This window comes from Panthera pardus, unplaced genomic scaffold (genome assembly GCF_024362965.1).
Source record: "Panthera pardus isolate Hobbes unplaced genomic scaffold, ASM2436296v1 HiC_scaffold_8, whole genome shotgun sequence".
NCBI lineage: Eukaryota > Metazoa > Chordata > Mammalia > Carnivora > Felidae > Panthera > Panthera pardus.
The window spans coordinates 9540681-9566155 of record NW_026527013.1 but is presented as its reverse complement, the minus strand read 5'-3'; the positions used below and the strand labels follow the sequence as shown (position 1 = coordinate 9566155).

General features: G+C 60.8%; 1 protein-coding gene and 1 pseudogene across 1 annotated transcript in view; both read left to right on the top strand.

Moving 5' to 3' along the window:
- LOC109254011 (voltage-dependent P/Q-type calcium channel subunit alpha-1A) overlaps positions 1 to 22882 on the top strand; it is a 277715-nt gene extending 254833 nt beyond the window's left edge. Inside the window, 15 exon segments of the mRNA XM_053897324.1 lie at positions 61 to 176; positions 1870 to 2020; positions 4889 to 5016; positions 6171 to 6267; positions 9791 to 9896; positions 18370 to 18490; positions 18649 to 18736; positions 19300 to 19409; positions 19523 to 19637; positions 19639 to 19662; positions 19792 to 19881; positions 19883 to 19906; positions 21296 to 21331; positions 22402 to 22461; positions 22463 to 22882. Of these exon segments, the coding sequence (XP_053753299.1) occupies positions 61 to 176; positions 1870 to 2020; positions 4889 to 5016; positions 6171 to 6267; positions 9791 to 9896; positions 18370 to 18490; positions 18649 to 18736; positions 19300 to 19409; positions 19523 to 19637; positions 19639 to 19662; positions 19792 to 19881; positions 19883 to 19906; positions 21296 to 21331; positions 22402 to 22461; positions 22463 to 22882 (1686 nt within the window).
- Positions 22883 to 22920: 38 nt separating this feature from the next.
- LOC128775545 (voltage-dependent P/Q-type calcium channel subunit alpha-1A-like) lies at positions 22921 to 24826 on the top strand (annotated as a pseudogene).
- The last annotated feature ends 649 nt before the right edge of the window (positions 24827 to 25475 follow it).

Sequence of the window (25475 nt, the reverse complement as noted above, 5' to 3'; positions counted from 1 at the left end):
GGTTTCCCTGGAGCCGTTGAGGTCATGGCTGCCCCTGGTCATCACGCTCCGATTCCCCAGGTGTTTGGCAACATCGGCATCGACGTGGAGGATGAGGACAGTGATGAGGATGAGTTCCAAATCACTGAGCACAATAACTTTCGGACCTTCTTCCAGGCCCTCATGCTTCTCTTCAGGTGAGAGAGGGGACGCGCTTTCAGCCTCCGCTTCTGGTGGGGGCGTGCCCTCTTCCTCCTCTTCCTGTAGGGGGCGTGTCCTCTCCCTCTTCTGGTGGGGGGCGTGTCCTCTTCCTGTAGGGGGCGTGTCCACTCCCTCTTCTTCTGGTGGGGGCGTGTCCTCTTCCGTAGGGGGCGTGTCCTCTCCCTCTTCTGGTGGGGGCGTGTCCACTCCCTCTTCTTCTGGTGGGGGCCTGTCCTCTTCCTGTAGGGGGCGTGTCCACTCCCTCTTCTTCTGGTGGGGGCGTGTCCTCTCCCTCTTCTGGTGGGGGCGTGTCCACTCCCTCTTCTTCTGGTGGGGGCGTGTCCTCTTCCTCCTCTTCCTGTAGGGGGCGTGTCCTCTCCCTCTTCTTTTGGTGGGGGCGTGTCCTCTTCTGTTCCAGTGAGGGTTGGGCTGGCCTTGCGGGGGGCGTGGGGGGGGAGTGGTGGCGGCAGGGACACTGGCTGGGCAGAAGCTGAAGGCCCAGGGACACAAGTGCAGAAGGCATTTTCAGACATTACCTCACTGAATCCTGACCATCCTGTGAGGTGGGGATTCTCGGCAATCCCATCCGACAGGTAAGGAAATTGAGGCTTATAGACCCTGAGGCTTGATTCTTAATCCTGGCTGCACATTAGAGTTCTTTCATTTACTCATCAGAGATTTACTGAGCACCTACTGTGTGCCAGGCATTGCAGAAGGTCCTGGCAACAAAGCAGAAAGAGATAGTCTGTGCCATCCGGATGCTTCTATTCCCATGGGGGAGAAAGGCAATCAGTGAGCTAATGATGGAGAGTGCTAGAAGGGGATAAAAAAGGTTAAGAGGGAAGTGGACGCAAAAGAACAAATAGTGAGTGATTCTACTTATAGGAGGTACCTAGAAAGGGCAAATTCATAGAGAGGAAACAGACCAGATATTGCCAGGGGCTCCACAACTGGACAGTGGAGAGCTAATGTTTAACGGATACAAGTTCCCAGTTTGGGAGAGATGAAGATTCCAGACGTGGACAGTGGTGATGGGTGCACAGCATTGTGAATGTACTGAACGCCACTGAACTATACCTTTATTAATAGCTAAAATGATCAATTTTATGTTCTACATATTTGGGTACAATAAAAAAAGTTCTAATTTAGCAACAACTAAAGGAGCGGAGGCTGGTAGGTCACGCCTCCCTGGAGGCAGGTGACACGTGGAAGAAATAGCTGACAGAGGAAGCCGTGTGGATATCTGAGGAAGGGCAATCCAGGAAGAAGGTATAGCAAGTGCAAAGGCCCTGAGGCAGGAACGCGGCTGCCATGTTTGGGGACAGCAAGGATCCCAGTGTGCCTGGAACAGAGAGACCTCGGGAGAAGGTAGGAAGAGGTGACTACTGCCTGGAGGGACGGGAGCTCTTAAAACATACCTGCTTCCCCAGGCCCCACCCCAAACCAACTGAAACGAAGTCTGTGGGAGTGGGGCTTTGGTGCCAGCATTGTTGAAAGGCTCCCCGTGAACTTTAATGCACAGCCAAAGGATGAGAATCACCTCTGTTAGTTCCCGGAGAAAAAAGGTGCTTTACCTTGGACTTGAACTCACGCCAGTCCAACCCAGAGCCCGGTGCTCGGCCTCCCTGGGGGGGTATTAGTGTCCAGGACTGGGTGCCCAGGTCCCTGATGCCCCCTCTCTGTTCTCAGGAGTGCCACCGGGGAGGCTTGGCACAACATCATGCTTTCCTGCCTCAGTGGGAAGCCGTGTGATAAGAACTCTGGCATCCTGACTCCCGAGTGTGGCAATGAATTTGCTTACTTCTACTTCGTTTCCTTCATCTTCCTGTGCTCGTTTCTGGTGAGTCTGTGGACATGTGAGGGTGGGCTTCCTCACCTGGCTCCCACTCAGGGGCACGGGTTTCTCTAGAACATGGCTGTGCGGCAGATTTGCTCCCTCCGAAGCGTCTCTGAGCCCGCTGGGGATTAGGTTAACCGGGGTTTCTGGACATCAGCACTGTCGACACTTGGGGCTGGCTCACTCTCTGTCCTGTGTGCTGCGGGGTCTTTAGCAGCATCCCTGGTTTCCACCCCGGTCTCCTACCAGCTGTTGATCAGCAAATGTGCTTTCAGATATTGACAGTGTTCCCAGGGATAGAGGGGAAGGGCACAATCTCCCCCACCCGAGAACTGCTGGGTTATACCGAGGGAAAGCCTAGTGGTGCTGAGAGCTGGTCCCCCCGCCAGTCTAGTTACACAGGATGCTAGTTATGTTCTCCCCTCTCCCTGGAGCAGTGAGAAGAACAGAAACCATCTAGGTATTAGGTGTCTTCAGTGGAGGAGATTTAATACAGGGATTGGCTACATGGGGTTGAAAGAGAAATAGAAAACCCCGAAGCCACCAAGAATTACTGGCTGTGGGAGGCAAGGGCTGGGGAATTAAAAGGACAAGAGGGTGTACTGACCCACCCCGCTGCCCCTGGCACCGCTGAGGGGGTGCCGGCACCGTGGTGGTCCGTTGCCCCTAGACCGTTGCAGACGGTGATGGTTTCCTGCGGCTGCTGTGAAAAAGGACCACAAACTGGGGGGCAACAAAGATTGATCCTCCCACAGTTCCGGAGGCTAAAACCGATCAAGGCGTTGGCAGGGCCCTGCCCCTTCCAAAGGCTCTAGGGGAGAATCCTTCCAGGCCTCTTCTAGCTTCCGGTGGCCCCACGCGGTCCTTGGCGTGTGGCCACATCCCTCCAGTCTCTGCCTCTGCCTTCGCATGGCCTCTCCCCTGTGCGTGTGCGTCCAGATTTCTCTCTTTTGGGGGACAGAAGTCAGATGGGATCAAGGGCCCGCCCTGATCCCGTATAACCTGTTCCTAACTTGACGACATCCCAAAAACCCTTTTCCCAAATAAGATTACACTCACAGCTCCCAGGGGTTAGGATTTGAACATGTCTTTTGAGGGGGACACAATTCAACCCACAATATAGGAAAAGGAGTCCCTTCTCCTGTCCTTCCCGGTCTGGTTTCCTGACCGTGGCTCCCACTGGCAGGGTATAAGAAGCCAGCTGCTGAGGGAGTGTAGACGTGTGCAGACCCCAGCCAGACGCCAGCGTCTGTCAGCAGAAGCCCAGCACCCTCTCCCTCTTCACACCAGTGGCCTCACACGGAGAGATTTGCAGCCTCTATCTCCCAGCATCTACAGCTGCTGACCCGGAGGGTCCGTTGTCCAGTTCCAAATCCCCGGAAGAGTCTGAAAGGGCCAGCCCAGTCTCTGGTCAAATGGCCACCCTTGTCCAAGCAGCTATGGGTACATGTGGGGACAAGATCTTATAATACAGCCCATCTTGGAAGGGCAGGCCCCTAGAGGACATCTACACTTGACCATCAGCCCCCCAAGGGCAGGGATTTCTTTTTTGTTCACTGCCAGGTCCCCAGCACCTAGGACAGCAACTGGTGCACAGCAGGTACTCAATCGATATCACGAAGCTGAGTTAAAAACTGAGTGACTCAAGTTAAGGACAGGGAGGATTATGAGTTATTTGTTAAGCACCTACTATGTTTACGTCTCAACATTTGGTTAATACCTACTACATGCCAGGCACCGGGGTACAAGGGCAGAACGTGGTTCTCTCAGTCTGCAGGGGTGATAGGCAGACAGGTCGGCAGGCAACAGCAGTGTGGTCTGATATGTGCTGTGATGGAGGCGCTAGGACCCGTTTTAATCAAATTGGTTGCAAGCCGCAGAAATTTAACTGAAGTAAGCAGCATATACAGTTCACCGACTTGTGTAACTGAACGGTCAGGCGAGGCTGGAGCCAGACAAGCGGACTCCATCCTCTTTGCTCTTCTCCACACTGGCTCCATGCCCAGACTTTCTCCTTGTGGAGGCAAAATGGCGGCCGGAGCGTCAGCGCAAATCCCAGGGAAGGCTCTCATTGGCCACCTTGGGTCACGTGCCGCCGCCCCCCCCAACCAATCACAGATCTGGGTTACATGACTGCTGCCTGTGGAGCCATAAAGTGGGGATTGGCCACGCCCAGCTACAGCCTCTTAAGTATAAAGGAGGGAGTTCCCCCAGATGCTGCTACCCATAGAGAGACAGATCGTGATGTTCCCTAAAGGAGCAACATTTGCAAAGACTTAGAGGCAAGATGATGCAAGACCCCCACGTGCTAAGGGCTAAAAGAATATGTGAGAAGGTGCCACCGGAGGCAGACGGGGGCAGGAAAATTCACCCATTCATCCATCCATCCATCCATCCATCCACCCAAGAAATATTTGCTTACTGTGTGCTGGGACTGGGAATACAGCCCGCAAGAAGCACTCGCTTTGGCCTTGTTGGGGGCCAGGTGTGGGAAGATTTGGGGCCATGGCGGTCCCTTGGGGTTGGCCCCCATTTCACATAGCCTCTCCCCCCTCTCTCTCCAACTCTCTTTGTCCATCATCGTGGGTCTTTGTCTCTTTGTATTTCTCTCTGTCTCCGCCTCTGTCTCTCTCTGTCCCGTCTCCATATTGCCATCTGTTTCTGGACTCCTTGTGTGAGTCTGTGTCTTTCCTCTCTAACCCCTCCCCCCCATCTTTCTCTTTCTCCGTCTCCCTTTCCCCATCTCACCTCTCTCCCTCTCTCTCTCTCATCTCTCATCTCTCTCTCTCTCTCTCTCTGGGCCTCTGTGTCTGTGTGTTTGGGTCTGTCTCGCTCTCCCCCACTCCTTCTTGGCCCCCGGGGTCCCCACAGATGCTGAACCTCTTTGTCGCTGTCATCATGGACAACTTTGAGTACCTCACCCGAGATTCCTCCATCCTGGGCCCCCACCACCTGGATGAGTACGTGCGTGTCTGGGCCGAGTACGACCCCGCAGCGTGGTAAGGAGTCACCCAAGTCCTTCAGCCACATCGCCCGCCTTTCTCTGGCACCAAAGCACCCTAGGCTAGGCCAGGGCCCAGACTTCGGGGCGCTGGGTCCCTAGGGAGCTCACCAGGACCTCAGAGGGGTCAGCCTGGAGGAAAGAGATGAGATTCAGTGCCCTCCCACACTACAGGTGAATTGGTCGGGTACACCCCTGCCCGAGGCCCAGGCTTTCTGGGAGATGAGGAAAGGGATCGAGCATTGAGGATTTTGAGAATTTTGCCTCCCGTGAATCTCCCCTGCCCCTGCCTGACAGGCCTCCGGATGATGAGGACAAGCAAGCCAGGGAGGAAGCCAGAGGCCTCTCAGCCTCTGCTCTACTGGGAGCTGTGGGAAAGGGGCCGGCCTGGCTCCCTGGGCAGATGGGCTTGGCCGTGAGTTTGGAGTCGTGCTGGTACAAGTGATCACACAAATCACGGTCGCAAGGGGCGCGAGCTCTCCTACTCTTTGGCACCCGAGGGCTCCCTCCTGACTGACAGGTGGTGGCTCCAGAGGGTGGTCTCTACCCAGTGCATGCATGGAACAGCGTGACGCCTTGCGGGACGCTCAGAGGAGCAATCCTGAAGCTCAGAACCCACCCACCGCTAACCGGGGAGTCTAGTTCAGACTGGGCTTGGGGCCTGAGAAGGCGTTAATGGGGCCCCTCAGCAGTGTGGGTGCTGGAGGGGAGGCCTCAAGAGAAGGTGGGGAGGAGTAGGGAGGAGTCCATCTTTGCCCTTCCTGCAGCCCCAGACAAGCCCTCCGTGAGACCGAGGGCCTGGGGTGAGCCACGGGTCTGGGGCTTGACTTTTGGCTGGTTCCTAACTCTTCGTCTTTTGATTTTAGGTCACAGCAGTTGGATGCTGTCCCCTTGTCCTCTCCTCCACGAGCTCCCCCTCCCCCCAGTGTAGCCCATGTAGCTTGTGGAGAAGGGAGACACAGAGAGAACCCCGGGGGGAGGGCCCCCCCCACCACCAGCCCAGAAATGTCGCACACCCCAACCGAAACCCTCTGCCCCGGGTCTGCGAGTGTTCAAGCCAAGGGGTCCCCAACCCCTGGCATCATGACCTCGCCGTGTGCGCGGGGGACAGCCTGACCCCTACCTCCACTAACCCCTGTCTTCTCCTTTCAGCGGTCGGATTCATTATAAGGATATGTACAGTTTATTGCGCGTGATATCTCCCCCTCTCGGCTTAGGCAAGAAATGTCCTCATAGGGTTGCTTGCAAGGTTTGATTTCCACTAAAACCTGCTAGCATCCATGGAATGAGTGTGGCTTGGGGTTCTTCAATATATATATTTCATATATATATATATATATCTAAAAAACAGAGCCATCTCTCTTTCTTGCATTAAACTAGAAAATTCTTAGCCAACAGAATGCAGTCACGTAGACTCGATGAAGCATGGAACATATCTCTCCGTTCCCTTCAGCCATTTCTGCTTGCTGTTAGCTGAAGCTGCCCATCCCAGGGTCTCAACGGCACCCCAAATCAGACACATCCGGGGGGGTCGGAAGTGTGCATTGACCCCCCCCCATCAACCTCCACTCTCTCCCCCCTCCCCCCTTCGCCTCCCAAAGCCCCCAGCCCTCCTCCCGCCGCCCCAGCGCCCCCCTCCCCGTCTAGGCCCCCTCAGAGACCAGCCTCAGCCAAACCAGAGAACTTTCACCCGATTTTTAAAATAACACTGAGCCAAAGCGTTGTTCCAGGCGCTCCAAAACGAGAACTGCCCCCTCTCCTCCACGCCCCACCAGAACCATAGCTCAGAGTCAAAACTGAATCTGACTTTTCTCTTTTCTCTTTCTCTCTCCCTGCTCGTGAGCAGTGAAATAATCTTTTTTTTTTTTAATTCCCTCCTCTTCCATTTTTTTTTTCTCCTGTTTTCCCTTGATTTGAAATACCTATTTTATTGTTCTTTGCATCTTTCTCTCTCTATTTTTTCGGCTCGTGTGGCTTTTTTGTTTGTTTGGTTTTTGGTTTTTTTTTTTTTTTTTTTTTTGGTTTGGTTCCTGCTTTTGTTTGTTTTTTTTGTTTGTTTGTTTTTGGTTTTGTTTTTTTGGGTTTTTTTTTTTTTTTTCGGTTTCTTCCTCTCCACCCCCCCCACCCCCACCCCTCCCTTTGGTTCTCCGTTCCCACCCCGTTTTGTTTTCGGTGCTGCTAGGGGCCGCATGCCTTACCCGGACATGTATCAGATGCTGAGACACATGTCTCCGCCCCTGGGTCTGGGGAAGAAGTGTCCGGCCAGAGTGGCTTACAAGGTAGTCTACCCTTGCCGACCACTAGCGTCGGGCACTGGGGATTTTCCAGTGCTGACCAGGAACGACCAGCCGAGTTTCTTCTTCCCGAGTTACTCTTCTTCTCCTTTTTTTCCTTTTCTTTTTCTTTTTTTCTCCCCCTTTCCTCCTCGAGTAAATGGATCATGACCGTCCCTTTGACTCTAAGCAGCACACTGTGTCCGTCTTTTCTGATGAGTGTGGTTTGGTGTTTTGAGACTCCATTATGGCCGACACGCCGGGGGGGAGGGGGAGGGGAGCCCCCCGGTCCCCTCGCACCTGGTCCCCTGGGAACCAAATTGGACACAAACATGCTTCGGAGGGAACACCGCCTCGCCTCCTTTCTGCCCACCCAGAGCGGCCCCCCCACGCCCAGGCCGGGGCAGGTGCCTCGCAGCAGCAGGGGGCTTTGGCCCCAACAAGGCGAGGCCCTGCCCCCCCCATCTTTTGTATCTCGAGCCCCCAGGTCCATCAGCAACCCCCCCCACCATGTACACCTGAAGCTGATCTCTGACCTAGGGCCTTGGGGGATTCAAGACCTCCCGAGGAGTACCCAGAGCCTCTCCTCCCTCCACCTCTCCCTCCCCCCCAAAATTGCTTCCCAAGCCCCCATCCCTATGCCACCCATCCTCCCCTAGACACCCCAACATGCCTCTCCATTGTTCCAGAGTGGGCAGGCAGGCCGCAGCTGGACCCCTGGACCGTGGCACCCTGATGCAGGCCATGCACGCTGCCTTGGCGGGGGCCTGGGGCGGGCAGGCACCATGGCCGATCGGGGGATGGTGCATGTTGGCTGAGGGTGCAAGGGTCCCGCCGCCAGGCGGCTGGGCCGGGCCGCCCCTCCGGACCCCTGTCCCGGAATCTCCCTTGGCACCCAAGGACAGATGCTCTGTTCCCTCCAGCTCATCCACGAGAAGTTCAGGGATGACCTTTGAAATTGCCTCCCGCCTCCCGGAAAACGACCCCGTCATCCTGCTCTCCCATCTACCCCGGCCCACCTTGTGTCTGCAAGAGTCCTCCCTCCCCTTCTGTTAGTGCCATCCCTTCCTGCCTCTCTAGCCGTCTCACTGCAGCCTCATCCCTCCTCCTCCTCCTTCCCGATCAAGGCTGGAAAGGGGCTGCCCCCCGCCCCCCGCGCCTCTCCCTCCTCTCGCTTTCCTTTTGTCCCTTCTCTTGGTGTTTAGCTGTGTGCATGTGTGTATGAGAGAGAGAGAGAGAGACAGTCCCCTTCGCTTCCTGGGCTCTGTGCAGGGCCACCAGGAGTCCACAAGGCACCTTTGTGCAACTCTGAAAAGGACACCCTTTCCACAGAACATTTGGTCTGTTGGAAAATGGTTGTAATCCACCCATGTGGTAAGAACAGGAAACTTCTCGGTCATCGCCTGAGAAGTTGCCATTCAAATACACAAATGCGTGACTTCTAAGTCGGTGAGCCTTTTGTGCAGTGCACAACCTGCAGTTGTGTGTGTTTCTGTGTCTACCGCCTCCCTCCCCGCCTCCCCGCCCCAGTCCCTCTCGCGTGTCCTGTTCTGGGTTTGCCAGCCCTCTCCCCGTCTCCAGCTCTGTGTTTCCCGCTGACCTGCGTCTGAATCCCCCCCCTCCCTCCCCGCACCGTGAACACCTAATCCACCCTCAACCCCCATTTCCATGCCACCTCAGCCTGGGCTGGTGCCCACCGGTCCAGCATCCTCTCCTATATCACCAAGCACGGGGGACAGAGCCCCTGCTTGGGACATGGGGAGTCTTTTCTTCCCCAGGCCGCGGGAACGCCCCCTCACCCCTTCCCCTTGCCATCACACAGAGCCAAGATCCGGACATGCCCCTGAGATACACTTTCCACGGAGCTATGAATGAGTCTCGAGATTCCGTCTGCATGCGCGCCCCTGTCTGCCGTTCTGTGTGTCTGTGCCTCGCTGCATGTCCGCGAGGGGCCGCCCCGTCCGCGGGGGGGCCGCCTGCCTGCCGCTTCTCAGAGGAATGATGTGGTCTGTGCCCATCTGGTCTGGTCTGGGCCGAGCCGGGGCGGGGGGGGGGGGGGGGTGGAGGAGGTGGGGAGCCGGCGGCCCCCCCGGCGGCTGTGGCCGTGGACCCCTGTGCCTGGCTGCTGCACGTGCTGCTGAGATCCGGCTTGCTCTCTTCTTTGGGGTCGGAACGGAACGGAGTCGTCCAGAAGAACTCTGGGGCAGGGCGGGGGGAGGTGGGTCTGGGCCAACCTGGGGACGTGCCAGCTCTCGCGTCCGGCGTGCGGGAGAGGGGAGGGCAGGGGCTCCTGGTGTAGCCGAGCCCCAGAGCCCTCCCCACGGGCCACAAAGGGGAATCCGTAAACGGAGCCCTGGAGACAGGTAGCCTGAGGGTGGGGTCGCCTCAGCCACTGCCTTCAGAGTTCTTCCTGGGGCTCCCCAGGTAGTGTGGGTCTGGCTCACGGGGGACCGGGAGGGGTACCTGGGAATGACTGCCCTCGCCTTTGGTCTTCTGTAGAGGCTCCTTCGCATGGATCTGCCCGTGGCCGATGACAACACCGTCCACTTCAATTCCACCCTCATGGCCCTGATCCGCACAGCCCTGGACATCAAGATCGCCAAGGGTAAGGGCAGGGACGGGAGCAGGGAGGTGGGACCGGATGGAATTGGGGCCTGGAAGGGGAGAGCAGCGGACCGCCGGGGATCCCACTCCCCGCCTGAAACCAGAGGAGCCCCTGGCCCGTCCCGGTCTCCCCTCACTCACCCACTCACCCGGCAAACGTCTCGTGCACGCTTCCTGCGTGCCAGCCAGTGCTATATGCGGGGGGGGGGGGGGGGGGGGGGGACGTGGCAGTTCACGCTTCCAGTGGGAGAGGCTTCCCTGAGGAGGTTCTGAAGGAGTCATGTGGACACGTGGGGAGAAAGTGCCCCGGCAGGTGCCAAGGCCCTGAGGTAGGAGGCCACCCGTGGCCGTGCTGAACTGCCTTGCCCTCAGAGCGAGGGGGGTGCCTGCAGCCTCCAAAGCAGAGGAGGCACGTGACCTGACTCATACTTGAACAGGCTCCCTCTGGCCGCGGGGCAGAACGGACCGGGAGGAGGTCAGCGTGGAGGCCACTGACCCAAAAATGATCCCAGTGAAAGCAGGATGGCTGCCTAGACTCGGGGGTGTGTGTGGAGTGTTCAGAGTCCGGCCGTGTCCTGGGAGCTGGCCCACGCCATGGCCGATGCAAGGCGTGAGGCAGAGAGAGGAGTCAAGGCCACCCCCAGGGGCGAGGGCCTGAGCAGCCGAAGGACAGAGCCGCGGCTGCCTGAGACGAGGAAAAGGTGGGAGGGGCAGGTTTGGGGCGAAGGAAGGGCAGGAGGTCGGTGTCGGCCTGGAGACGCGGTGCGGGCAGGGGGCTCTCCCGCGGATGCTTCCGGTGGGGAACGCCTCCCCAGGAAGGTTCTGAAGGCGAGGTTAACGCGTCTTCCCGGCTGGGCTGGAGAAACAAAGTCAGGAGACATCAGATGCCGACACATCTTAAGCCAGGGGACTGGACGAGCTCGGCGAGGAGATAAGTGTGAACTGAGAGGCCCCAAGGACAGCCCGGGGCCACCGCAGTGTTAGAGGTGACCAGGGAGGGGCGACTGGGGAGGCGAGTGAAGGCCGGGCCAGCGTGGGCCCCCGAAGGGTGTCTCCAGCACGACCGTTCCCGCCCAACAGCCAAGGAAGACAAGGACCGAGAGCGAGCAGTGGATTTCATGACGGGCAACTCTGGCGGAGGGGGTCAGAGCCCCCCTGCCTTGAAACGGGGTGTAGAGGCCTGACAGGAGACCGGATGTGACTTGGCAGGTGATGGGACAGCCGGGCAGAGAGAGAGGTGCGCCGGTCGCCAGGGAGAGGGAGTGTGGGAAGGGGGGGCGGGCAGGTCGATGACCGTGTCGTCCAGCAGAGGGCCGGAAGCTGGGGGGCTAAAGAGAAAGGTCAGGGCTCCACCAGCTGAAGCCACCGGGAGTTCCATCCAGGGTCCCCAGGGGAGGGAGAGCCGGGGCCGGAGGGAGAGCAGGTTGAGGACGGACAAAGTTAGGGCCAGGAAGCGTGCTGGTGAAGGTACAAAAGCAGAAGGAGCCCCCGGAGAGAGCAAGAAAGATCGGAAAGGGCCAAGATGAGGCTCAGGGGACAGCAGAAGGGGGGGTGGGGCCATCCCCCTGGAAGTCCCGTCTCCTGCAGGAAGTCGGAGGTGAGCGGCTCATGCTTACGGGGCAGCTCCGTTGCACGACGGAAGTCCGGGCCCGGTTTCTGGCTGTTCGTGGCTCTGTGCCCCCAGGACTGTTTCCCCATCGTTGGGGTGGAAGCTGGTCCAGGTCCCAGCCCAGGGAGGGGAGGGAGCACAAGGGTGGGTGGCAGTTTTCTGGGTGAGAAATCAGGTGAGAGGGTCGTGTTCTGTGGCCTCATCTCACCCACCTGCCCGTCCGCGCCGTAAACCTGGGCAGGTGAGGCCACCCTCCCCGAGCCTCCGGCCGTGTATTCGCCAGCGTAAATGGAACGGCTTAAAACATCTGCTTATTTAGCTCTCAGTTCTGTAGGTCAGAGGCCTGGGAGGGCTCAAATGGGTTAGTGTGACCAATTTGAGGGTCCCCCCAGGGCCAAAATCTCGCTGTTGGCCGGGCTGGGCTCTTCTCAGGAAGCTCTGGGGGGAGGGGGGGGAATGCATTTCCAATCTCATTCAGGTCTTGGCAGAATTCAGTCCCTTGTGGCTGTGGGACGGAGGTCCTGTTTCTTCGCTGGGATTTAGCCAGAGGTTACGCTGAGCGCCCGGGGACGCACCTGATCTCTGACTTCTTCTGTCGCCAGCCAGAGAGAACACTCGGCTTTTCGGCGTCTCGCCTGATTAGGTCAGGCCCACCCAGATCAGCTCTGTGTCTGACAGTCAGCCGACTCAGGACTTGAATTACTTTTGCAGAGCCCTTTCACAGCAGCCCCCTAGACTAGCGTTTGATTGGACAGCCAGAATCTTAGGACAGGAGGCAGGGGCGGCTTTAGAATTTGGCCTGCCGTGGTTCCCTCGCCTGTAAAACGGGTCTAACAGCGCACCCACTCTCGGTATGTGATGCTTTGGTGGCCCGGCTGCTGTTTCTCTCTGGGGAACCTGTTCAGGGGTCCCAAGGGAACCCAAGACTCGGGTTCAGTAATTGACTAGAAAGACTGAGAACTGGGAGGCACTGTTTGACTCACGGTCGCAGTTTATTACAGCAGAAGGACACAGGTTAAAATCCGCAGAGGAGGGGCGCCTGGGAGGCTCGGTTGGTTGGATGGCTGACTCTTGATTTCGGCTCAGGGCATGATCTCACGGTTGTGGGATCGAGCCCCATGTCGGGCTCCCTGCTGAGCATGGTTCCCTCTCTCTCTCTCTCTCTCTCTCTCTCTCTGTGATCTCTCTCTCTCTCAAAAAATAAATAAGTAGAATTTAAAAATAAAAAAATGAAGTGTGCAAAGCAGAGGCACATGGGTCAGGGTCCCCTGCTGGTGGAGTTACGTGGGCAGCACCCGGAAGTCAGCTTCTGGTGTCCCCACGACCGCGTGTGACGGTGCGATTCTACCGACGAGGGAAGCCCGCCCGAGCTTCGGTGACCAGAGTGTCCCTTGGGGGTTGGTCGCGTAGGCCTGACTGACCTTAGCTACTCAGACCCCAGCCACTCCAGAGGTCACACTAACGATGTCACATGGCCCAGACCCCCCTCCCTCCCGCCATAAATCACACTGTTAGAATAAACTATCTTGAGCGGCCCAAGGCCCTCAGATAAACAAAGAGGTTTTTATCACGCAGGACACTTTAGAAAGTGACCTCCCAGGAGGCAGCCGGGGACCAGTCCTTTCTTCCGGAATGTGCCGAGTTATCCTTTACCACGGGGACACCTTCTGTGGGACCCCAGTAAGGCCAGTCGTTGGGACACCTGCCAGGTTCCCCACGTGAGGATTTCAGGGGCTCCTGGGAATGTGCCTGAGTTTGGCTGTCACTGCTGTCACTCGTACTCCAGATGCTACTCAGTCCCCAGAGGGTCACACCCTCAACATCTCTGAGCCAAGGGCCTCTCCTCGGTCCTGATGTTGACAAAGACACCAGGCGCCCCTCCCCCCCCCCCACCCGGAGTTCCACGGGGAACAGCTGAGCCCGTCTCTGGGGTTAAGGAAGGTCGGCTGAGTGCGTGGGGACAACAGTTACAACAGTGATGACAATCACAGCCATTTTAGCTGAGAGTCTCAGGCAGGCTCAAAGGATAACACCTTTTTTTTCTTTTTTCCCAACAGCTCAGTTTACTTCTAAACATACTGAGCGCCTGTCCAGCAGGCAGGGGACAGCATGTGGGAACAGATTAACCTCTGTCATTCTCCAGATCTCCCCAAATTGGGAGGCCATTCTTAGCTAGATGCTTGGGAGAGAGGACACAAGTCCCTCTGCTCACCCCTGTGTCCCCTTTATGTCTGTGCCCCTCCCTCCTCTGTCTGTCTGCCCCTCCCCTACCACCCCGCTCTCTCCACCCAGGAGTGTTTCTGAATCCTCCTTCCAAGGGACTCAGTCTGTGTCCCTTCGTTGCCCCCCTGCCCTCCTGCTGCCCGCAGCCAGACGATGAGGGCAGAGCCAACCACCTGCCTGAACAAACATAAACCCAGTTAGCAGATCAAAACCCCCAGCCGAACACTAACACTCTGACTTCCGCTGAGCGGAAAGCGAGAGCTTTACTTTTTTTTTTTTTTTAATGTTTATTTACTTTGAAAGAGAGAGAGCTTGAGCAGGAGAAAGGGAGGGACAGAGAGAGAGAGAGAGAGAGACAGAGGGAGACAGAGAATCCCAACCAAGCTCTGCACCGTGAGCGTGGACGTGGGGCTCGAACTCGCGAACCGTGAGATCGCGACCTGAAATTAAGAGTCAGACGCTGAACTGACTGAGCCACCCAGGCGCCCCCAGCGAGAGCTTTATAAACACGGAGTCAGCCGTGTGCCGCCAGCCCGGTCACTGGGAGGGTTGGGGGCAGGGCGAGGGGAGGGGTCTCATGGGGAAAAGATAAGCCCAGAGGCAACTAGTAGCCGACACGCAGGGTGACCTCAGCTTCCTAAAAACAGGAACGCTTTCTGCCATTGTCTTAGAAAGGGCCACAGTCCCGGCTAACCCCACCCAGGGCCAGCGCAGACTCCTGTTCAAGACTTCGCGTAGCTGGCCAGCCGAGAGGCCACTGTCCCACCCTTTAATCCCCCCGAAGACCAGACTCTCTCTGAAGGTGGGGTCCGCCATAACCTGGAAGGTTCTGGGGTGGGCCTCGTGGGAGCTAAAAGGCTTTGCCTTGCCCGCACCAGAGAGGGTGGCCTCCTGGCCTCTTGTTACCTGCCTGAAACTGATGGCCGTTGGCCGTGGCTCGTTGAATGAGAGCGTTCATTGAGTGCCTGCTGTGTGCCCAGCCCCTTCGCCTATACGTGGGACACGGCAGTGAAAGACCAGTGAACCTCCAACCCTCAGGGGACTGCAGGGAAACGGGCGACGAACAACAAGCACGACGAGCCCGCGGAGCGTGTAATGTGTCGGAAGGTTGGAACTCTCCGGAAAGGCTAGAGCAGGGTCGGCGGCTGGGGAGTCTCTCAACCAGGGGCCGTCTGCCCCCAAGGGACGTTGGCACTGTCCGGACACATTTTTAGTTGTCACACTGAGATCAGGGACCGCCTCTCTGAGGCCCAAGTCCTGCGGAATGAGATGGGGGAGGGGAGGACCCTGGGGCAGGACACTCCGATCACACCTGGTTTGGGGGTGACTGTTGCTCCTGCCCCTGCCCCCCCCCCCGTAGTAATCGTGTACCTGGAGGAGGAATAAGTCCGAGCCTCAGCCCTCAGGGAACCCCAGGACCTCAGCGGGAGGCCACCTTGAAATCCCCTGGACATTTCCCTTCATTCAATGCGACTGACAATCTTACAATCTTGGATGTGATTGAAGGTGGTGGTTCTCGGGGGGGGGGGGGGCAGTCTTGTCCCCCAGGGGACACTTGGCAATGTCCGGGGACAGTTTGGTGGTCAGGATTTGAGGAGGGAGGTGCTGGCAGTAACCGGATGTGTGGAGGCCAGGGGCGCGGCTCAGCCCCCGCCATATAGCGCGTGGGCACCCCGAAACCGGGAACGACCCAGCCCCCAGTGTCCACAGATGCCAGGAGCGGGCGGCGTAGTCTGCTCTGCTTCGTGACAAGGTGCCAGAGACCGGGCGGCTTAAGCCATAGACGTGTCTTCTCGCGTGGGTCTGCAGACTGGAAGTTCAAGACCGAGGTGCCAGCAGAGTTGATCCCTGGTGAGGCCTTTCTCCTCTCTCTCTCTCTCTTCCTTTTTTTTAAATTTATTTTTGAGAGAGACAGAGCACGAGCAGGGGAGGGGCAGAGAGAGAGAGGGAGACACAGAATCCGAAGCAGGCTCCGGGCTCCCAGCTGTCAACGCAGAGCCCAACTCAGGGCTCGAACTCCCGAACCACGAAATCATGACCTGAGCGGAAGTCGGACGCTTAACCGGCCACCAAGGCACCCTTCTCTCTCTCCTTATAGGGATGGACATCAGTGCTACTGGACTAGGGACGACCCTATGACTTCATGTAACTTTAATTACCCCCTGAAAGGCCCTATCTGCAAATGCAGTTACACTGGCGGGGGTTGGGGCTCCAACATGATTTGGGGGAGGGGGACACATTTCAGTCCGTAATGACAGGTGTCTTCCTTTTCTTCATGAGAAACGGGAAACATAAGCCCTAAAGAGAAAGTGGCTTTTAATAAGAAATGTTGTGTTCTCTTTTCTCCCTTCCTGTGTCTCTGAGAAGGAGCCACAGAGACCCTGGGCACCTCCCTTAGCCACAGTGGACAGCAGACAGCCGTTAATTCCAACCACTTCCCGTAAGGAAAGAGAAACAGTTATAGGTTAGTGTCTAGGGTCTTGAGAGCTTAACAACACCGGGGGTTTTCCCAAGGGTCTCAAGCGTCTCCCGCAATAGTCCTGACCTCCCAACCTGAGTCCTGACCCACCACCCATCAGTCCCACCCCCCCGCGCGGCTTGGCCCCTGGTGACCACAGCCCCCTGCGTCGCCAGTGGTGTAAAGGAAGACCAGACCAGGGGAGTTCGCCCTCTAGCGGGTGAGATAGGGAATGACATCATGAGGTGATGTGTGGGAAGAAGAGAAAGCAGGAGGGCGTCAAAGAGGATGGGGGAGGGCTGTTTTTAGCTGGGGAGGCCAGCTAGAAGACTTGTTTGATAAAGAGGTCGGGCAGGGACCTGAAAGAGGTAAGGGAGGGAGCCATGCGGATATCTGCAGAAAGAACGATCCTGGCAAAGGAAATACAGGCTGTGCAAAGGCCCTGAGGCAGGACCGTGCCTGGTGTGTTTGAGGAACAGTGAGATCGGTGTGTCTGGGGCAGAGGGAGCAAGGGCAGAAGTAGAGGAAAAGAAGGAACATCGCGCAGGGCCTTCTGGACTCCTGGTGAGGGCGTGGGCAATCACAAGAGCTCCAAGCAGAGGAGGCCCGTGACCGACAGGGATGGTCACAGGCGCCCCCTGGTGGTGGAGGGGGGCGGACATGGAGACCTGAGCAGAGGCGGCTGTGCTAACCCAGGCGGCGAAGTGCCGCATTGCCTCAACATTCTCACTCCGGCACAGGCACTGAGCTTTACCTGCGCATCGGCAAAAAGCCCCTTCTGCTAGACTTTTCCCGAAATAAAGACACGTGTCCAGAGTCACATGGGAGAAGATGAGCGAAAACTCCACAGAGTGCCTGGCAGATGGCTGTGCTTGGCCCGCATCTGCAGAGAAGCTGGGCCGGGGCAGCCCAAGGGTGGGCCGGGGAAATTTGCGTGGGGGGGGGGGGGGGGGGGGGTTAAGGAAGGGCAGAGAGACAGACACCGGGCCAGGAGAGGCAAAGCGGGCTTTGGGGGCTCCCCAGGCGGAGCAGCTCTTCACCGGGCATGCGCGCCAGGGGATGGCTGCTGAGACGCTGAAATGCTTCTCTGTGGTGGGGGAGGGGGAGTAGCTGGCCCCTGCCCTTCCCCACACCTGCTGGGCCTCCCCCCACAATCCAGCAACTGCAGGGTCCGTATCTGGCCTGCAGGGGGCCTTCCGGCCCTTGCTCTCGCTCTGTGACTATTGTGGCTCCGTGCCTGCCCCTAAAAGTTAGGAACAGTGCCCTTGTGCCCGGGGCTGGGGGCTCCGAAACGGCGGTGGGGCCGGGTTGGTGTCTCAGGCAAGATGGAGGAGAACGTGCTGCTTCTGGAACAAACAGCCCCAAGGTCTCCAGCCGACAAAGATCTGCTTCCCGTTCCTGCTGTGTGTCCTCCCTGGGTCGGCAGGGGGCTCTGTCCGTCAGGCACTTAGGCACCAGGCCTGAGGGAGCAGCCACGATCCGTAATATCACCAGAGGGAGAACGAACTCAAGAGTGGCCCTCGCTGGCCATCAAATGCCCCGGCCCGAAAGTGACGGTTCACGGTGCTCACAGCTCATTAGAAAGAACTCCTCACGCGGGCCCCGGCCAGTCCCGGGGGCCAGGGAGAGTCGTGTTCCCATGCACTCAGGCAGGAGGGGCCAGGAATCACTGGCAAAGAGACGGTGGCCACCGTGGCTGGGGTGAGGGGCCAAAGGCCAGCAACGGCAGCACGTCACATCCGGGGGAGGGGAGGCTTGGTTGAAGGAGAAGTCTCCTCTAGCAGGGTTGCTCTGGGACGCCCCAGCCTCCCTGGGCCTTACTCCGGGCCGCGTCTCAGATGCACGGGCCACCGTGCTACCAATCCTCTGGCAGAGACCGCCCTGAGCCCACACGCATATTACCTACTTTGGCCTTCGATCCGGTGAGGTGGGTCCTATTGCCACCGTCCCGTTTCGCGGATGGGAATACCGAGGCCCCGGGGCGGTAGACTGCACGGCTGGACCCTCTTGATGTCTGCTGTCCCCCACAGAGCCACTCCGCGGCCCTGGCCCTGCCCAGGACCGAGGCCCACGTAGCCATTCCTCCTCCGGGACAGGCCCACAGGGAACTGGTGGCCCGTGAGAACCAGGGCTCTAGAGCCCGAGCGGGCGGGCAGTCAGGGCCCCTCTGTGCCCACGTTGCAGGCGGGGCCGACAAGCAGCAAATGGATGCTGAGCTGAGGAAGGAGATGATGGCCATCTGGCCCAACCTGTCCCAGAAGACGCTGGACCTGCTGGTCACCCCTCACAAGTGTAAGAGCCGTGCCTCGCCCGGCCCCGGGCTCTGACCCGCCAGGACGGAAGGGGCGGGAGAGAGGAGGGAGGCAGGTGCAGGGACTAGGCTGGGTACCTCCAGGGCCCCCACCCACGGCGAGCTCGTCCTGTGCCCCCCCCCCCCCCCCCCCCCCAGCCACAGACCCTGACCGTGGGGAAGATCTACGCGGCCATGATGATTATGGAATACTACCGGCAGAGCAAGGCCAAGAAGCTGCAGGCCCTGCGTGAGGAGCAGGTACGGCCCTGGGCCCTGGCACCCTCCGCTCCCGGTGCCCGTCGCCCTGCGGGCACCGCGGTGATAGGCCAGAACAGCGAGGGGTAGCCAGGACCCAGAGCAGGTCGCTGGAAAGCAGGGCCGTGCCAAGGAGGTGGCCCGGACGAATTCATCTGCTCCGCCTTGGGGGCCCTGGGCACCCTGGGGGCAATCTGACTTTTGCTCTGGGTCAGACGGGAGCCACCCTGCTCCTCGTCAGGCATGGGAAGCGACCTCACTCAGGTGGCCGCCCTCTGGTGGCCGTAGCTGGTAAGGGCTGGGGCCGGGAGACCCGGGAGGAGGCGCATCTCCAGGTCCAGGTGGGAGATGATGGGGCCAGACCGGGTTGAGAAGTGGTCCCGTTCCGCATGGATTTGCAAGGAGGGAATTGCTTTGGGCATTTGGGGGGGGGGCGGGGGAATGTGGCGCACTCTCGGCACAGCGCCCCTGCTGTCTCTCAGCTGCAGCCGTGGCCAGAGCCTGAGCCTTGAACACCTGTCCCCAGCCTCCGCCCTGTGCACACACGTTGCTCTCTGTCCCCCCAGAATCGGACACCACTCATGTTCCAGCGCATGGAGCCCCCGTCCCCAACCCAGGAGGGGGGCCCTGGCCAGAACGCCCTCCCGTCCTCCCAGCTGGACCCAGGAGGAGGCCTGTGAGTGTGGCTCTGGCCAGAAGGTGGGGATGGGAGGGCAGGGGGGCGCCATCCCCCGGGGGCAGCCGCCCCTGGAGTGCCCACTACCACCCCGGCCTCTGTCCCCCGCACAGGTTGGCTCACGAAAGCGGCATGAAGGAGAGCCCGTCCTGGGTGACCCAGCGGGCCCAGGAGATGTTCCAGAAGACCGGAACGTGGAGCCCAGAGCGGGGGCCTCCCACCGACATGCCCCAACAGCCAGCCCAACTCCCAGGTGCCTCTGTCCCCCCCCCCCCACCCCCCACCGCCCCACAGCTCCCGGGCGCGAGCAGTACAGGAGGAAAGGGTCTGGGGTCCGAGCGTCAGGGTCCCGGACTCACCGGCCTCGCCCTGTGCCCCACAGTCTGTGGAGATGCGAGAGATGGGCAGAGACGGCTACTCAGACAGCGAGCACTACGTCCCCATGGAAGGCCAGGCCCGGGCGGCCTCCATGCCCCCGCCTCCCCGCGGAGAACCAGGTGAGCGCTTTCACCCCCCCCCCCCCACCCAGGGCTGGACTCAGGGCCCCCAGGGTCCCTGCCGGCCAGCAGTGGGGATGCCGTGGCCCCCTCCCTCCCCGCACGGCCCAAGGGGTCTCTTTCCTCCGGGACCCCCGGCTCAAGGGGGCCACCCACACCCTCAGCCGCAGGGTGAGGGCCCTGCCACCCTCCGTGGCCACCCCCGGAGGCCCTCAGCTCCTCCCTGATGGAGGACACATGGGGGGCGCGGGAGGGGTGGGGGAGGTGACGCGTCAGGGCCAGGTGAGACCGGCGATCGAGAACGCGCCCCCGGGCACGCGCACGCACAGACGCACGCTACGTGTCCGTTTGTGCTCTTACTGGCACCTACGGACGCACACGCGTGTGCACGTGGGTCTGCTCTTGGGAACTTGGCAGGTCCTAGGACCTGGTAGCAGAGTCTGGCGGGGGGGTGGGTGGCCTGGGGACAGCTGGGGTTTGTACTTCCTGTCTGGTCTTTGTGGGGGCCAGTGGGGAGGGACAGGGACGTATGCCTGATGCGTGTCTGTGTGTGGCCGCTTCACCCAGCTGTAGCACCCACTTGGTCAGTGCTGGCGAGGGGCGGGGGGGGTGAGGGGGGTGGGGGGAGGGAGGTGCGCCCACTGCCCCAGGCTCGCAGGGACAGGGGCACCGGAGCCAGAAGCATGGCTGGCTGCCCGCCCAGCCTGCAAGGCAGGGCGGCATAGTCTGGCTGTGGCAGGCTTCCCGTGTGCTGTTGCCATGGCGTGTGCACGGGGTACAAGGCTGTGCTGTGCCTGGCTGGGCCAGGGTGGCTCCAGGACCTGGCCTCTGGCTGCTGAGAACTCGGGTGGGGGGGGGGGGCGCCCAGCTGCATGTGGCCGCCCAGCGTCATCCCGCCAGGCCTTCTCCCCACCTCCCGCGCCGCCCACACCCCCAGGACTGAGTCGCTGGACCCCAAGAGAGGGTTGGGACAGGACGGCTGACGGGCCACCCCCTCCCCAAGCTTTTGAGTGTCAGTGGCAACCAGGGCTGGGGCACCCTGCATGAGGCGGAGCCCAGGGCCCGGGGCCTGTGGTCACGCCATCCCATCTGTCCGTCTCGTGCCTCTGCCATCTGTCTGTCTGTGGTGTCGCCTGTCTCCTCTGTGCCCGTGGGAGGCTGGCCAGCCGGGCCGGGGGTCACCCCACACACCAGGGACTTTAACACCTCTTTCCCTGACCCTCTTGCCCCGTCCCCCTCCCCCCGTCCCTCCCCACCACCCGGGTTCCTCTTTCCTGATTTCCCGATCCTGGCATCTCCGTGTACCACCTCTCACTCTCCCTCTTGGCTTTTATATTTATTTTCTTCTTTCTGTTTTTCTGTGTGCACCATCCCGTGGGGCTGTGACAGAGGAGAAGGGGCCGGCCACGTGGGAATAACCTCAGTGTATGTACCGCCTCCCGGCTGGGCTCCGGCCCCCTCTTCCCGCCCACCCCCCCCTCGTGGGAGTCCCGTCATCTCCCCTGTCCTCGGACCCCCCCCCCTTTCTTTGCAGACTGCAACCCCCCCACCCCGTGAAGCCCCATCCCTGTGTGTTGTGTCTTCCGTGTGCCTGCCGGGCGGGCCTGCCCCCCCACCCTTCCCCCCAACCCCCGTCTCCTCCGAGCCCCCCACGCTGGGAGATGCCGTCTTTCCAAGAAGCCTCACCTGCAGCCCCACCTGGCCCGCTCTTTTTCAGAGGCTCGTACCCCTGACGCCACCCCTGACCCTCTGGTGCAGGAGCCCTAAGTCTCTTAAAACTGCCACCTGGGGCGGAGCCCACCGGCCACTCGGCCGGGATGGCCTCAGGTGCCATCTTCCTCCTCTCCTCTCCCAGCAGCAGAGAACCACAGGCCCCTCTCTAGGGTTTGACCCCTGGGGGTGCAGCGCGGCAGGCTCCCAGGTTGCAGGCCAAGGGGAAGGGCGGCTCCCCTCGGGGCCTCAAATGCCAGGGGAAGCCCCTCAAGGGCTCCCTTCGGGAGCCGGACTCGGGTGGGCAGGAAAGCCCGGTGCCGGCTAGCCCAGGAGAGGACAGTGAGCCAGAAGGCTGGGCACCCGGTCCTGAGCACGCAGGAGGCCTGCCAGCCTCCAGAGAGCAGGCAGGAGTGAGCGCCGGGCTGTGCTGCCCAGGACCTGGGGCTTCCGGGTGGTACCCGGGCTGGGGGACGCTCTCCCCTTCGGCGAGCCTGCCTGCCCCTGGCTGGATGGCCAGGGCTGGGGGGTACCTCCCAGGGGTGGTTCCGAGAAACGGGGGGTGGATCGGATGGGGCCTCCTGGCCGGAACCCAGGATGGGCCTGGGAGGAGGCAGAAGGGTCCCGAGACCCTGGTGGATCAGAAGCCGAGCCCCACGGCCCTCTGGGACTCTGCCCCCCGACACTCACACCCCCGTCACTGAGGGCTGAGGGGCCGGGACAGACCGGGAACTCGCCCGGTGCGGGCCGCTGACCCCGGCCCGCTGGCCTGTCCACCCCCCCAGACCATCTCAGATACCAGCCCCATGAAGCGCTCAGCCTCCGTGCTGGGCCCCAAGGCCCGGGCGCCTGGACGATTACTCCCTGGAGAGGGTGCCGCCTGAAGACACCCAGCACCACCACCAGCGGCGCCGAGACCGCGGCCACCGAGCCTCTGAGCGCTCCCTGGGCCGCTACACGGACGTGGACACAGGTGGGCTGCCACTCAGGGCCCAGGGGACGAAGGAGGGGAGGGGACGACAAGGGAGAGCAGGGGAAACACCGAGGCCGAAAAGAGGAGGTCTGGACCAGGAGCAGGACCCTCAGGGGACAGGACCAAGCGGCCGAGCTGGGCCCGATGCCGCCCAGAGCCTGGGGACCAGACCCCTGACGCCCAGCAGGCTCTCCTTGGTCCGGGAGAAGGTGCCCCTGTCTAGAGCCCACAGGCCCTCGGGGAGGCCTCCTGTGCGCCACCCACGCCTCCTGCATGGCCGTCCGTTTGTCTGACCCCCTGCTCTGCCCAGGCTTGGGGGACCGACCTGAGCATGACCACCCAGTCCGGGGACCTGCCGTCTAAGGAGCGGGACCAGGAGCGGGGCCGGCCCAAGGACCGGAAGCATCGGCAACACCATCACCACCACCACCACCACCATCCCCCACCCTCGGACAAGGAACGCTACGCCCAGGAGCGGCCTGACCATGGCCGGGCCCGGGCCCGGGACCAGCGCTGGTCCCGCTCGCCCAGCGAGGGCCGTGAACACATGGCACACCGGCAGGTGGGTGTGGCACCGGGCACCCCTGATCCGAGCCCACGGGGAAACAGCTCGGGGGTGCGGGATGGGGGAGGGGGCGGGGAGGGGGGGGGGCACACCAGAGAGCCACTCTAGGCAGGGTCTCCACTCCCCAAACGTGACCTCTGACCCTGCCCACCACTGGGGTCCCCAAGCCAGGGGGGAGCCGGGCAGGGGGAGACGCTGCCCCCAGCCACTCTGGCTCCCCACTCTGCCTCCCCCCCCCAGCCCCCCTGCCCGCCTGCCGCCCCCCTCCCCTGCCCCGCAGCTGCTTCCTCTTTGGTTGTGGATCACCGTTTGAGTTTCTGGCCAGCGTGGTCCTTACGACTCATGCCCCCCGCTGGCTGCCTGCTGCCTTTTGCTTTCCTTTAACCCGGCTTCCGTTTTTGTTTCGATTATGATTTCTGTCCTCTGGACGCCTGTGAGTAATTTTTGAAACTTCTGCTATTTAACCCCCGAAACTTACAAAACTCCATTTCTCATTTCTCTTTTCACTTTGTTGTGTTGGTTTTCGACTTCCCCCTCCCTCCTTGTCTCTCACTCCTCCTCTCCTCCTCCTCTCCCCCTCCTCCCCTCCTCGTCCTCCTCCTCCTACCTGTGGCTGTTGCTTTTCTCCTTTTTTTCCATTCAAATGTCCTGTGTCCCCTCCCCCCCCACCTCTCCTCCACCTCCTCCTCCCGGTCCCCCCCCCTCCCCGCCCCCCGCCCCCCGCCCCCGCCCCCTTTGGTTTTCCTTTGCCCCCTCCCTCTCTCCCTCCCGTCCTCTGTGTCTCCTCCGTCTCCTTCTGGTTGATTTTGTTGTATCTTTTTTTTTGATTTCCTTTGTTTCAATTTTCGTGTAGGGCAGTAGTTCCGTAAGTGGAAGCCCAGCCCCCTCAACATCTGGTACCAGCACTCCGCGGCGGGGACGCCGCCAGCTCCCCCAGACCCCCTCCACCCCCCGGCCACACGTGTCCTATTCCCCCCGTGATCCGTAAGGCCGGCGGCTCGGGTCCCCCGCAGCAGCAGCAGCAACAGCAGCCGGCGGCGCGGCCGGGCCGGGCGGCCCCCAGCGGCCCGCGGAGGTACCCGGGCCCCGCGGCCGAGCCTCTGGCCGGGGAGCGGCCGCCCGCGGGGGGCCACGGCAGCAGCCGCTCGCCCGCGATGGAGCGGCGGGGCCCGGGCCCGGCCCGGAGCGAGTCCCCCAGGGCGTGTCGCCACGGCGGGGCGCGGTGGCCGGCGTCCCGAGGGGCCCCCCGGGCCCCGGCACCACGGCTACTACCGGGGCTCCGACTACGACGAGGGCCGACGGCCGGGCGGCGGAGGAGGGGAGGAGCCCCGGGCCGCGGCTTACGACGCGCCACCCCCCCGCGCGACGCGCGTGCTCGCCCAGGACTCCCCGGGCCCCGGGCCCGGCGTGCGCCTCGCCTTCCCGGCACGGCCGGCGACTCCCCAACGGCTACTACCTGGCGCACGGACCGGCCAGGCCGCGCGGGCCGGGCCCCCGGAGAGGCCTGCACGAAGCCTACAGCGAGACCGACGGACGACGACTGGTGCTAAGCCCGGGGCGAGGTGGCCCCCGCGCCCGCCCGGCCCCCCCACGCACCCCACGCACACGCCCCGCGGGGAGGAGCCGCGCACGGGCCGCGGGCCCACCTCGCAGCCGCCTGCCCAGCGCACACGGGGGGGTGGGGGGGGGCCAGGGACGGCCCCGGACTCTGGAGGGAGACCCCAGGACCCGGACACGCCAGGGTGGCCCGCGAAGACCCTCGGCCAGAAAAGCCGCTGGGGGGCGGGGGGGGGGGGGGCGGCGAGGGGGCGGCGATGAGCCCCCCCACCCCCACCCAGCCGACCCAACCCCGCCTCCCCCCGCCCCCCACGAGGGGGACCCTGGAAGGGGAGGGGAGGCAGACAAACCATACAGCCAAGGGATTCGAATTAACTCAGCCATTTTTGGAGAACCTTGGGGAAAATGGAAATTTAAAAAAAAAAAAAAAACACACACATTTTTAAAAGAAAAACGGGGAGAAAAAAAAAAATCGCTTCTATTGATGAGTTTTATCATCTCAATTGAATCTTTCCTTTCCCTGGTGAACGCGAGCTGGTGGCCCGTGTTGTGGCGGAAAAGCCGGAAGCGAAGCCGAAACCCAGCGTCCCACACGAGACCCTCCACCAGACGCTCATACCCCACACACGTTCTCAGACACACACAGGAGTGCTTGCTGGTTATACCAAACCCTACTATTACTGCCTGCAGAAAAATCAATTTAAAAAGATACACAATTTTAAAAAGGACAAAAAAGTTAATGATTGAGAAAAGAAGCATTTTTT